This window comes from Syngnathus floridae, chromosome 10, assembly GCF_059516105.1.
Source record: "Syngnathus floridae isolate MCC-2025c chromosome 10, RoL_Sflo_1.0, whole genome shotgun sequence".
NCBI classification, from domain to species: domain Eukaryota; kingdom Metazoa; phylum Chordata; class Actinopteri; order Syngnathiformes; family Syngnathidae; genus Syngnathus; species Syngnathus floridae.
The window spans coordinates 824,498-837,320 of record NC_142422.1 but is presented as its reverse complement, the minus strand read 5'-3'; the positions used below and the strand labels follow the sequence as shown (position 1 = coordinate 837,320).

At 45.8% G+C, this 12,823-nt stretch overlaps 1 protein-coding gene and 2 long non-coding RNA genes across 4 annotated transcripts in view; 1 reads left to right on the top strand and 2 right to left on the bottom strand.

Moving 5' to 3' along the window:
• Positions 1-958: 958 nt before the first annotated feature.
• Positions 959-3,794, bottom strand: pou3f1 (POU class 3 homeobox 1). Its single transcript, XM_088387802.1, has one exon. It carries the CDS (start codon positions 3,702-3,704, stop codon positions 2,511-2,513), a length of 1,194 nt encoding a protein of 397 aa, XP_088243928.1. The 5' UTR covers positions 3,705-3,794; the 3' UTR covers positions 959-2,510.
• Positions 3,795-4,892: 1,098 nt separating this feature from the next.
• Positions 4,893-12,322, top strand: LOC148391537 (uncharacterized). 2 transcript variants are annotated; one of them, XR_015860981.1, is made up of 6 exons: positions 4,893-5,218; positions 7,672-7,739; positions 8,384-8,493; positions 8,629-8,712; positions 9,179-10,058; positions 11,553-12,322. It is a non-coding gene; the product is annotated as an uncharacterized LOC148391537 (long non-coding RNA). The 2 variants fall into 2 exon arrangements; XR_015860982.1 differs by lacking the exon at positions 4,893-5,218 and adding an exon at positions 5,281-7,395.
• Positions 9,012-12,823, bottom strand: part of LOC148391536 (uncharacterized) — a 133,188-nt gene continuing 129,376 nt past the window's right edge. The window contains exon 6 of the long non-coding RNA XR_015860983.1: positions 9,012-10,011. This is a non-coding gene — a long non-coding RNA (uncharacterized LOC148391536). The remainder of the gene's footprint in view (positions 10,012-12,823) is intronic.

The window sequence follows — 12,823 nt, the reverse complement described above, 5'->3', positions numbered from 1 at the left end:
ACTCACGCACACACGCACGCACGCACGCACTTTGATTCCCCCCCTCGCCTTCGTTTTGACCGAATTCAAACAAGATTTGTATAATATAGAAATTTCGTCAGGCATATATTACGCCGTTTTTGTTTCACATGTACAAACCGCGACGATACAGAAAACAGGTTAAAAATGAGCTTTTCAGATGATTAGTAAAATGCTTTAAAACTTATTGGTTGTCAATGCCAGAAGCGATGATCGGTGCATGTATTTCCATCCCTTAATATTTTGCTTCAATCGCATAGGTGTTTTCCAAGAAACAAATAAACATGAAAATAATACCATTTTGCTATGCTTTCGTTTAATTTGCAACCAGCTAAACAGAGAAAAGGAAACGTGTAATTTGCCAGGGAACGTTTTCGTGCAACATTTGATTTTAAAATGAAATGTTGAGTCACAAAATGTAACGTTTGATCGTTTGAGGCATATTGTAACAAACGTTCCGTTTATTTTGAAGTCGTTGAAGCAAAAACAAATTCAATCCGCCTTTATGGAAGACGGAGAGCGTTTAAGATATATTTTGATCAACGATTCAAATGAATCATCTGGACATTTAAGAGCAAATAGCAATGAAAACCGGAAATTGGCTTCGACTTGAAGGCCTTTTTTGAGGGAATTGAGAAAAATAAAATCTCGACTAGAGTCCCCTGTCTTTTGGGGGATCGCCAGCAAACAGATTAGAAAGCACAATTTGATACGCTTATGTGATTTTTTTTACCCCCACAACGCACGTTTACAAAGCGCCTAAAAAATACGACTCTAATGATTAATATCAGAGGACAAACATACAAATTCGAAAGTCAGTGGATGTCAATAAAAATCGCAACAGCACATTACTATGAAAATTTAAAGTCGGTTGTGTGGTTGAAATGGGGCCTCTCGTGATGCAACACAAACAAAAGAAAGCAAAGCGACGACAACGAAGCACTTTTCTTGTATATACGTTTTTATGTAAGTAATAAAATATTACTATAACATAAATAGAAATGTGACTTTGCAGTCTACATTTTCAGAGCAATCAACGTACAACCAATAAAGAAAGAGAGTGAATTCATCCACTTCAACAAATATATAGAAAAAAAAAGAAAACAGAGCTAACAGACAAACAAACAAAAAGGAACACATTGAAGAAATAATAAATATATATTTATAAATGATCAATAAATCAAAAATCATATTAAAATATCTTCTGGGATATTATTAGTAAGTGTACAAAACTGCCCGGAAAAGAAACAAACAGAAAACATATTCCAGAACAAATACAAGTTTTACATATTGGACATATTTACACATTTTCTCTAAAATCACATTTTTTTTTTGTAAACTTTTTTTTCCATTTTTTAATAATTGTCATGTTTTTTTCTTTGGGGAGAAAAATCCCTCAACTGCCTCGTGAATAGCACTGTTCGTTTTTTTTCCCTTCTTTTTTGGGGACTTCTTTATGACACACAAAGACGTCAAATAAATATGATTTGAAAAAGTAGGAGAGAAAAGAAAAAAATAAACCTTGGCCGCGTTGCCTTCACGGGCCCGCGGCTTTTTAAGTATCGGAGAAAGTCATGTTTTGACATTGAGGGGTGCTGGGTCGGGGGGCACTGAAAGTTACCTGAGTTGCTCCAACTTCGCGCGGGGGGGCCCAAATGTGTGTGAAAGTGTTGCATTGACAACAACAAAAGTAAGTGCTCCATGCAGAGAAAGAAAAAAAAAATCGAGGAAAAATCCACAATAAAAGAAAAATCCGCAGTATTTTTTAGCGTCTGCGTGTACAACGTGCGACGTGTGTGGCTCAATATTAATAATAACAATAATCATAATATTAAGGCGTGCAATCAGAACATGTTCGTCCTGATGCAGGTGGAATATTCAATAATTTCCCGCCGTTTTCCTCCCAGTTTTTGACCCTGATGTGCTCCAATCACGACTGCAAATTTCCAAAGCCCCCCAAAAAACACAACAGTACACACTCAGGGTGGACGGTTTGGAAATAATAATAATAAAAAATTTAAAAAAACGAGAATTCAAATAATAATATTAATTATAATAATGAGCAAAAAAAGTTCATTCAGTGCTTACTTTTCATCTCCAGTGTTTTTGTTTGTTTTTGCAGGCGTGTGGTGCGTTCACGGTCCCAAAAAAAGGGGGAGGAGATGCTGATTCTCCTTACATCTCCTCCGTTATAATTTTGGTAAATAAATCTTTGTCTCGCTTTAAATGGAATATTTTTCACTAGATGTGTTTTTTCTCCCCTCAACATTTCTTCGCGACGCTAAGTTCAAAAAACTGCACACAACGTCCCTCGCTCCCTACCTCCCTCCCTCCCGCCCCCCTCCCAAAAGTCTCGTCGAAGAAACTTAAATAGTGTAAACTCCACGAAATCCCTTTTATTTGTCTACAAAGGAGCCTGGTGGCGGATGGCGGGTGGGGTGGGGTGGGGTTGGGTGGGTTGGGACGGGTCACCCCCTGGGCTGTCAAGTCAGTCACTGCACGGGGCTGTGTAGCGAGCGGTGCAGCGGGGGGGTCTCCGCTTGGGAATATACGTCGTCCATGTTGGGGTGCGGGACCCCCACGGGCGTCATGCGCTTCTCCTTCTGTCTCCGGTTGCAAAACCAAACGCGCACCACCTCCTTCTCCAGCTGCAGCGTGCCGGCTAAAGTGCTGATCTCGTGCGCCGACGGCTTGGGGCACTTGAGGAAGTGGTTCTCCAGCGCCCCTTTGACGCCCACCTCGATGGAGGTCCGCTTCTTGCGCTTGCGACCCTGCGCGGCGATCTTGTCCAGGTTGGTGGGGCTGCCCGTGTTGGAGTCGGTCTCCTCCAGCCACTTGTTCAGCAGCGGCTTGAGCTTGCACATGTTCTTGAAGCTCAGCTGCAGCGCCTCGAACCGGCAGATGGTGGTCTGCGAGAACACGTTGCCGTACAGGGTCCCCAGGGCCAGGCCAACGTCCGCCTGCGTGAAGCCCAGCTTGATCCGCCGCTGCTTGAACTGCTTGGCGAACTGCTCCAGGTCGTCGGAGCTGGGCGCGTCCTCGTCCGAGTGGTCCTGGTGGTGGCCGAACGCCTGCTGCGGGGACTCCATGTGACCGTCGTGCACCGCCGCTGCCGCGTCGTCGTGGAGAGGCTCGCGCATGCCGTGGTGCAGGGCGCCCGGCTGCGGGCTGCCCAGCATCGCGTTCAGGTTCGTGTATCCCGTCTGAGAGTAGACCAGAGCCTGGTGGCCGCCGCCGCCGCCACCACCACCGACCCCTCCGCCGCCGCCGCCACCCGACGCGGGCGACAGTGGGGACAGGTGGTGCGCGCTGGCCGGAGCCCAGGCGCCGTGGTGGGCGCCCGCCGCCGTCTGCTGGTGCACGAGGTGGGATCTGTGGTGGAAGCCGGCGGCGGCGGCCAAGTCCTCGCGGCTCGCCCCCACCACGCCGCCTTTGTGGTCCTGCTGGCCGAGGTGCGTGCCGCTGGACCAGTCGCTGTTGGACGTGGGCTGCAGCCACTGGTGGTGCGTCAGGCTCATCGGGTGTCCCGTGTTGGTGGCCGCCAGCCCCTGCAGGTACTCGTGGTGCATCATTTTCTGCACCTCCCGGTAGGTGGTCCCCTGGTGCATGCGGTCCGAGTCCGGGTGCATGAGCGGGTTGGACGGCAAGGAGTTATTCCGCGGGATGTACTGAGCTGTTGTCGCCATGGCTCCGACTCGGAGAAGTGACGGCCGCCTCAGAGGTCTGCGGGCTTTAGAGCCCAGGACGGCGTCGGCGGAGGCTCGGGGAGGTCTTGGGCCAGCGCGAGGACACGCCTCCGAGAGGCGAGCATTGGCTCCGCTCCGACGGAGGCCCGCGGGGACGCGCTCGATAGGCGGAGGAAGCGAAGGGGGGACGCGCGCTCGCGCACGCGAGGGCGGACGCGTGCGTTACTTCACTTAAAAAGTGCGGGGACCCACTTTTTTTTTTTTTTTTTTTTACTACACTAATTTTAATAATAATACCCGTACAGGGAGCAGCCCGGATGCTTTATGTACACTACAATAACATGACATGCACCTTAGCGAGTTGATTAAAATGCCACATTGCACATTTTTTTGAGCAAGTGTATTCCATTCCTCAATAGTCTCACAAGTCTTGTTTGTGTCACGCTTAAGAGTCGAGAATAATCCCTTCATTTGATATTTATTCTCATCAAAGCCACGTGGAAGGCTTCTTAGAACTACAATTAAATAAAACAGATATGAAGCAGAGTGGGGACACATGCACTCGCTCGCACGCACGCACATTTCTCTCATATCAGTGCGTGTTGCTTCTTCTTTAAAGTCCCCACTTTGTGATTACATTCATTTTTTTTGATTTGATACCTTTGATACCTTTTTTTATCCATCCGTCCAACCCCCCTTTTTTGCGAGGGGGGGGGGGGCGATGCTGCTGCTGTTCCTAATATTCTGACCGTTATAGATCACTCAAGGCCTTCATTTGTAATACCTGGCTTGTGTTTTTTTTTTTTTGTATTAAGTCATCTCAACAGCTGCTGTACTTCAACATGAACGCAAAAATGAAAGCATGCTATTTTCTCTGATGTTGCTTTCTATACATTTAATATTTTAGGATTGTTGTGTGTTTTCGCATCCTGCGTCGACGCACCTACACACACACAGCCATCTTTCCCACAATGCGCACACACCCAACACACACACGCCTGCCCATGCATGCGCATGCACCCACACACACACACACGCACCTCTCCTCTCCTTCCCCTGCTTGATCTGATTATTTTTCCCTTCACGTTTTGTCCCAATAGCAAATTACCAATTCTATGAATTGCAAAGCAGCCTCTGAGACGCTGAGGGGTACACACACACACACACACACACACACATACACAGAGAGAGCGAGCGAGCGAGTGAGAGAGAGCGAGTGAGGGGCTGGAGGTGGTGGTGGGGGGGTGCAAAGATTGAAAGGGATCTTTTGCAAACACAATCACGTTCTTAAATGGAAATGCGAGGCTTTAAACAAATCTTACATCTCTGGCGTTGCATTCGCCTTAAAAGTGGGCAATGGGCCGCACGTTCCCCTCCTTGCGCCGCTCCACCTTCCGGATGCCTAAGTGCTGCCATTTCCATCCTTTTTTTCTTCTTCTTCATCAACCTTCTCTTGTTGTCGATTTGTTTACAGCAGTGTTGCGGCGTATGCTTTTTTTTTGGGACGTTGACAGGTAAGGCTGAGTGTGGTGTGTTGATATGTGCCGGGAAAGAAGGGGGAGTGGGAGGGGGGGGTGGGGGGTACGGTCACAGGTGTTGGTTGTCATGGTCTTGCGAAAGGCGTGGTTTATGGCCACCCCGTATTTCCTGACCGCACGCTTGAGGGTCAATTGATGACATTTGCATGCACGGGACACTTCAATATGCAAACTTCAAAACCACAAGGATGAGTTTGAATTTTTTTTTGTAGGGGAGCGCTTATCTCGTCATCATTTGGCGAAAAGCGTGATTTATGGCCACGTCTTTCCGGTGAAAAGAGTGATTTATAACAATCTATTCTTGGGTGAGAGCTATTTGAATTGAAAAGTTACGTTTGAACTAATGTAAGATATTCTTCTGGCTTTGACTCATTTTTTAATTGAAATATTTTCGTGACTGTGTTTTGATTTCGTGTGTTAGGTAAAATGAATGAAAAATGAGGTACCGGGATAAAACTATTTTTACAAATTCTTTTTTTAACAGACAACAACAGTGACACTCTTGCATGCCATTTGCATGATGAATTTATAATCTGGTAAAAGGTGTTGGATTTATGACCATCTTCTCATTTTGCCATTTGCATGGACTTAAAGTGCAGTGCATGTTTTTCTAATGTTAAACTAAATGAATTGTATACACATAAGAGAAAAAAAATATCCATCTATCCATTCTTTAAAAACTTCTTCCACAGTCCAATGTCATTTGTACTGTTTGCATGTTAACAATAAACGCTATACTTTACTTTTTAAACTCCACTTTGACTCATTCGGCAGGTTTAACAGGTTAGGAAATTGGTTTTATTTCAAAGCCACGACTCACATCAGGTCTCTCCACAGCCTCTTATATTAGACATTTTATTTTGGTTTTAACTCTTATTTTACTTTGAAAGTTTCACAGCTTTTTAGAACTATTTAATTTTTTTGGGTGCATATCTGTTTTTTCTGGGGGGGGGCTCATTTGTCACCCCCCCTGTCTATAAAAAGCACACCGCACAGTCACTCTTGTGTGTGGAAGGAAAAGCCACATCCAGATGCTCAGCAGAGGGGGGTCGAGGTGAGGAGATGGGGGTGTTTTTGTGGAGGAATGGTGGCCCCTAAACCGCCCCCCCTCCCTCCCGGTGCATTTTTGCCGTGGCCAAGCACGTCTCCATGGTGCGCGCCGTGAAAGGGAGCTCACACAAGTGAATGACGGCGCAGATGAGGATGAATCTGGGAGATGATGAGCAGGAGAAGTAGAAGGGGGGTGGGATGAGGGGGTGACTAGTCGACCACCCCCTCCCCACGACAATATGAAGCTCCTCTTTGTTGGGCCAAATTCTCCATAGTGTCAATTTATAGTTTCTTGCATGACATGACTTGACATCAGGTCAACATGCAGGATGTGAGCAAAGAGGGGAGGGGAGGGGAGGGCAAGCAGGCAGTGTCCTCGACCCTCAAAGATGATTTCTTTTCCAGTCGCATGGCCGAAATTTCCATCTTGAGTTGTGAGCAAAAATATATTTTGGACTCATTATGGTGGCAGCAAGCAGAAAATAGAATTATTTAACCATAACCTAGACTAGAATTGACAAAAAATCAGCTGGACTAATGCTAATGCAAACTTCCATCAGTGTGAACGCCAATGATGAAGCAACGCATGTAGACAGGCAATGTGAGTCACAGCCATATTTTCCCTTTTCCTCCGTGAAAACGATTCACTGTTGAGTGAAATAATAACCAAATTTGGGTCAAAAAGGGACCCGCTCCCTACCTGGGTCAATTTGACCCAACTTTCTGGGTCATTTTGTACAAACCAACTGATTTTTTTTTTTTCAACCAAACTTTGGTTATTTTTGTCCCACCTGTCTTTAGAATGATTACAGCCACTTACTGAGTCACTTAGTAGTGAAACTCGTCTTCATTTATTATGAGTGTTTTATATGCTGCCCTCTGGAGGACAAGGCACACACACCAGAAGAAGGGCAAGCTCAATTAGTTTAATTTTTTAGATTCTATATAGTTCATACTATTTTTGTTTTTAATCACTATACTGGTATGTTTTTGTTTTTAATCAATTCAATAATTAATTTTGTTTTACTTTAAGGAATTAAACTTAAGTCAAGGCTGGAATAACTCCTAGCAGCAACGAGAAAATTAAAAATAGCTTTCCACAGGTAAGTTTAAAGTATCACTTTTGTTGAAAGAATCTCATAAGATATTTAAAGTGAATTGCTCACCCCCTCCCAAATCACTTTCCTTTCTGTTTACATTTCTGAAATCCTCCAATAGATAATTGTGTGTGTGCTTGTTCTTTGATAGACATCCATAATAGGCCCCCAAATATGCAGAAAAAAAGTCCATTTTTCTGAAGACCAAATATGCGCTTTTCAGGTAACTTTTCTCGCTTGTTTCTTTTTTTTTTGACTAATGAACTCCGGCTACTCTGCCAGCATTCCCTGGAGGGCTGAAGAAGGGGGAGCGTTGTGGGTGGTGCTGGGCTGTGTGTACTTCCGTCGCGGTGAGTATGCAAGGTGTGAGTTTCTTCCTCTAACTCTCCACTAATTAGACGGGGTCTGAACATACCACCATGAATATTCATGCCAGGCACCGGCGCGCAATTAGTCGTCAGAGTTCCCAACTTGAAGCGCCAAACAAGGAGGCTGCCGGCTTGCAATTGAACGGGCACCCGTGATGACTAACATGCCCGCCCTCCCCCTCCCCTCCATCAACCAACTCTTAGAGCCCCCCCCCCCCCCCCCCATTCCTCGACTTCCACTCTGAATGCTAATGTCTGCGACTCCCCTACTCAAAATTGCCACCCACCCAAATCCACCAGAAACCAGTATGTTGGAAATAACCACTCTTGTCACCGCCCCCTATATTACAAATACTGTTGCTGACCAAAACAGCAGCACTTACAAGAAGCTCAAAAGCGCATGACTTTGAATTGTTTCTAAACCTTTATAAGTCAAATGAAATTTAAAAAATTCGATAAACAACAAAACAAACAACTACGATAATGTGGTTGCACAAGTGTGCACACAATCCTAACTTTTCAAAATGTTTATCTTTTTATTATTCATCCAAAATCCTACGAAAGTCACCAAATTCCTCCAAAGCATCTCTCCACACTCTCTAAATCCAGCAACTTTATCCCATCAGAGCACACGGGCGCCTCCCCGAAGCCTTGCTGGTCCACCTGCGACGCCACGAAGCCTGCATGTCCATCTTCTCTGTGCCGAGGAGGCTCAATCTTCTACTTTCAATTCAAGGTGATTCTTATCCCCGACCCCCTCCTGGCCCAACGTACTCGTCTCTTGCTTCCATAAAGACATGTTTATGTATGTGTGCGTGTGTGTGTATGGAGAGGAACATGCAGAGTTTTTTTTTTTTTTTTTTTTTTTAAGGGTCGGGTGAAGATAAGCAGAGGAATTTCAGGCCGGTGAATATGGATTGGGCCTCTACTTATAGAGAAGAGCACTGATAGAGAGGTAAATAGCTCTTGGCCAAAGAAGTGGAAAGACGTGTGCGTGTGTGCGTGCGTGCGTGCGTGCGTGCGTGCGTGCGTGCGTGCGTGGATGTCAAACACTGAGACCAAACTTAACATCCATCTTTTTTTCTTATTTCTTCGCCGGCTTTATTTACTTACTAAATCAAGTTAGTTTGCGAATAGAGTTAAAATCAAGTGCCTAGATAGGCAGTGAATAGGACAACAAAAAATTGGTTGTTCAATTTTGTCTTAACATAAATAAATGAAAATAAATAACTGAATAAATAATAAAAACAACAACTAAATATCTCGTAAATATTGGGACTGTCACTACTATCAGAACTCAGGTTTGGTCCTGGTTGTTGAGTGTAGTCTCTCATGTAGACATTGGCCTTTAGCCAGGACAATCTTTTTTTTTCTTGTCATCTTCATTCAACATTGGACATGTCTGTCGTTGTCGCTGACAGACCCTGCCAAGCTGATCCAGCGTCAAGTGGAGACCCCCAACAGCGAGTGGACACCCATCACGTATGGTGCGTGCCGCCACTGCGCCCGTGGCAAATACACGGCTTGCCATTTTGTATGTTTTGGGTTGAAAACTTTTCCCGACTTAGCCTAGCCATGTGTGCCCAGGTGAGCGGCCCCTTTGCGGCGGAGCAGCTGCTGGCTTTTATCCCACTTGATTGCTCTCTTGGCCCGCCACACAACATAACATAACATAACACACACACACACACACACACACGCTGGAGAGGACTTCCACACTAAGGCCCCTGCCGCAAAGTTATTAATGAGCTGTTTAATTTTAATTAGATAGTAATTCATGTTAATGCCTGCTTAATGGAGCCAAATAATTCCCCTCGGTCACTCGGGGTCTTTATGCTTCGTTTAGCGGCCCCCGCAGTTAGCTTTTGTTTTTAAGATTTTTTTTTTCATTTTGTTAATATCATCCCCCTCTAAACTTGTGTGATGAAACTGTTGCGGCGGGAAACATACGTGTTTTGCGTGCTATGTTATGAGCGCTTAAATTAAAAGGTCAAACTCGGGACTGAATGCTAATGAGGAGGTGAAAGCAGTCAGGTTTGAAGTACGGGCAACAAGGCTGAGGTTACGACCTTTTGTCCAAGTGCCCCCCCCACACACCTGACCTCACCGTGCAGCTCACCTTGGGGTCGGACCTCCGCGTTCGTGTGGGTGTTGGTGTGTGTGCGCAGGTCATCCGTGCGGTGGCTCCAGACAGGCTTTTCGTGGAGGACTGACCAGTCTGAGTGCTTCCTGAGCCCAAGCAGGCGGCGAGATCCTGTCCAGGTCAAAAAGTGGAGAGGAACACATTAGTGCCAGTGACAGGTATGATCAATTCATTTTTTTTGTAGTTGTTGAATAAGAATCACTAAAGTCTCAAATTTGCACGACTTGGCAGCAACACGCTGAGGACCGCAAACAAATTCAAACCCAAATTGTTGGCTGCCTTGACGGGCTGCTGGGGATACAAAACGGCACATCGACGACTTTACTAAAACAAATAGACAAAAAGGGACTGTACGTTAAAATTTTGCGCCGCCTAAATGGGCTGCGGTTAAATCCAAAGCAGTCTATTTATTTATTTTTTTTAGCCCAATCAAGTGGATTTCCAATGTCGCTAGTAAAGATGCCGAAAACATTCAAACGATATTTTTGAGCACGCTAGTCAGATTAGCCACTCGGCTACGAACTGCAGCAATCTCACCAGACGAGATTTATTGTGCGCCAGCTCCGCCTTCTTTGTCCCCGCCCGCCCGGCACCCCACTATTGCTTTACCCTGCTGTTTGAGCGGGCCGGCTCCTCTTGCCCCCCCTCTCCCCTTAGCTCCCCCCTCCCTCCCTCCCTCTGCCCTTCCTTCAGCTCACAGCAGGTGCCCGTCCTCGGCTAACATTTGTTATCTCTAATCCTGCAGGTTGGCCGCACAAAAAGAGCGTAGTAAACTGTCTCTCAGACCTAATCCCACCACTTTTTTTTTTTTTTTTTATGGTGCCCCCTCCGACCGGCCCTCCCGCCACTATCTGTCTTTTTGGGGGGGCTGCTTGGGGTGGAGAGGCACTTCACTTGTGATTGCCACTTTTTTTTTTAATCTTTTTTTTTTTTGGGTGGGGGCCTCGGTCTTTTCCTTGTTCTTTCCACCTCACATTTTGCCCCTCCTCGGCCTTCTCTCTGTATCATTTACAGTCATTTTCTGGCAATTAAAACGGGAGCGCCCGCCGCTGGAGGATTTTTGCCTGCAGTGCCAACGCGCGCCTGGCGCTGATGAATAATTCGCCCGCTAAAAAAAAAAAAAAACGGGGAGCTCGCCTTTCTTTCATGTGAGCCCTTTGTTGATTTACCATTAAAAGGCGCAATGTATGAGGGAGGGGAGAGGAGGGGGTGAGTATTTGGGGGGGGCAAAAAGCACAAAATGAGGATGGGGCAGATAAAGTGCACGCGCACACACACACACACACACACACACACTCGCTTCAGGGTCAAAAATATTTCAGTCTGTTGTCACTTTATACATTTTTTCCTCTAGTTTGGATTCTTGCCGTGCATTTAATTTCTTTTATCAATCGTCATCATTTTGCAATGGCCTTGATGTGTTGTTGCAATTCGTCTGTTGTTCTGGTGATATTTGCTAAACCATAGAAGACTATAGAAGACACAGGAGCTGCTTGATTTTTGGCAATTTTTGTCTTATTGAGAAAAAATTGAAAATAAATTTCTATTATTATCTTTTATTCTATTATGATGATGATTATGATTATTATCTTCCGTCAAGCCTCGATTGTCCAAAAAGAGTTATTTGTCCGTTTGTGCTTTGTGATTGACAGGCGACCGTCACTCCAGTGTGCATCCGGCCCGAATTCCTCACCGAGCCGCCCGGAAAGTTGTGCGTGGCGAGCTCTGACTCACAGGCCTCTTCCAGGCATTGCACTGACGCGACTTTTGCCTCTGCCAACTTTTGTGAGCGTGATGACGATTATACTGACACACACACACACACACACACACACACGAGCAAACAAACACACATTTGTGAGTAAACAGCAGTTTGTCACACTGGCACGGACACACACAGTCAGGCACCGAGGAGATAATGGTGGCCGGAGGGCTCGCTCTTCAACGTAGCCGAGCCTCGCCCCCCTCGCCCCCCCCCCACCCTCGGCCAATGTCTCTGAGGCAGAAAGTGCGCTCGAGTCCTCGCTGTCTGTTACATTTGATCACCGTCATCCAGCTGAGACGGACAGTGAACGGCTCAGCTGACGGCTAACAGACGCACACCCACCAACACACACATGCACACATGCACGCACGCGCACGCACACTCAGCTACTGTGCCAGAGGATATTACACACGGCGTCTGACACCTCTAAATAAGTGTTTACTCTGTGTAGGTCAGAGTGTGTTTGCCTTCACAGCTTAGGCATAACGGCATGTGTGTGAGTGTGTGTCTGTGTGTGTGTGCGCGCAGCCGTATGAAATCTATCCAAAGTCCTCCTCTTCCATCCCTCTCCAGTCTTCCTCATTAATTTGTGAGTAAAGATGGCACTCACTTTAAATCCATGTCGTCACTGTTTGTTGATGTATGCAGATCCCCCCCCCCCATGTTATGAAGAGTAAAAGTAAAAATAAAAAATATTTTGAATGCGCTTCAGTCTGATTGGGCTTATTTCTCTGTTGTATGAGTCATGTAAATAAAAAAAAATAATTAAAATTAATTTGATAATTTTTTCAATACATTGCAGGATATTGTCAAATCAAATGGAATTGTCGATGATTAAATGCATAAGCAGTGTAAATTGAAAAATAGAGGGGAAAAAAAATCTATCATTCAGAAGAGTGTACATGCGTGTTTTTCGTGGCCAACACGCAGACGACACGCATGTTAAACGTCGGGGCGTGTGCTTGTCTCTCAGTGGCATCTGCGAGGAGCTTTTTAATAAGCCCGGGCGGGAAGAAAAAAAAAAAAAAAAAAAGAGGGGGTACAGTAAATCCTCAAATCTGAGCACGTCCATCTCAGGGACCCGAGGGTGCCGCGCTATGATTGACAGGCCCCCTTTCACCGACGCAGTAGGACGGACGGGGGTGACGGGGGGACGGA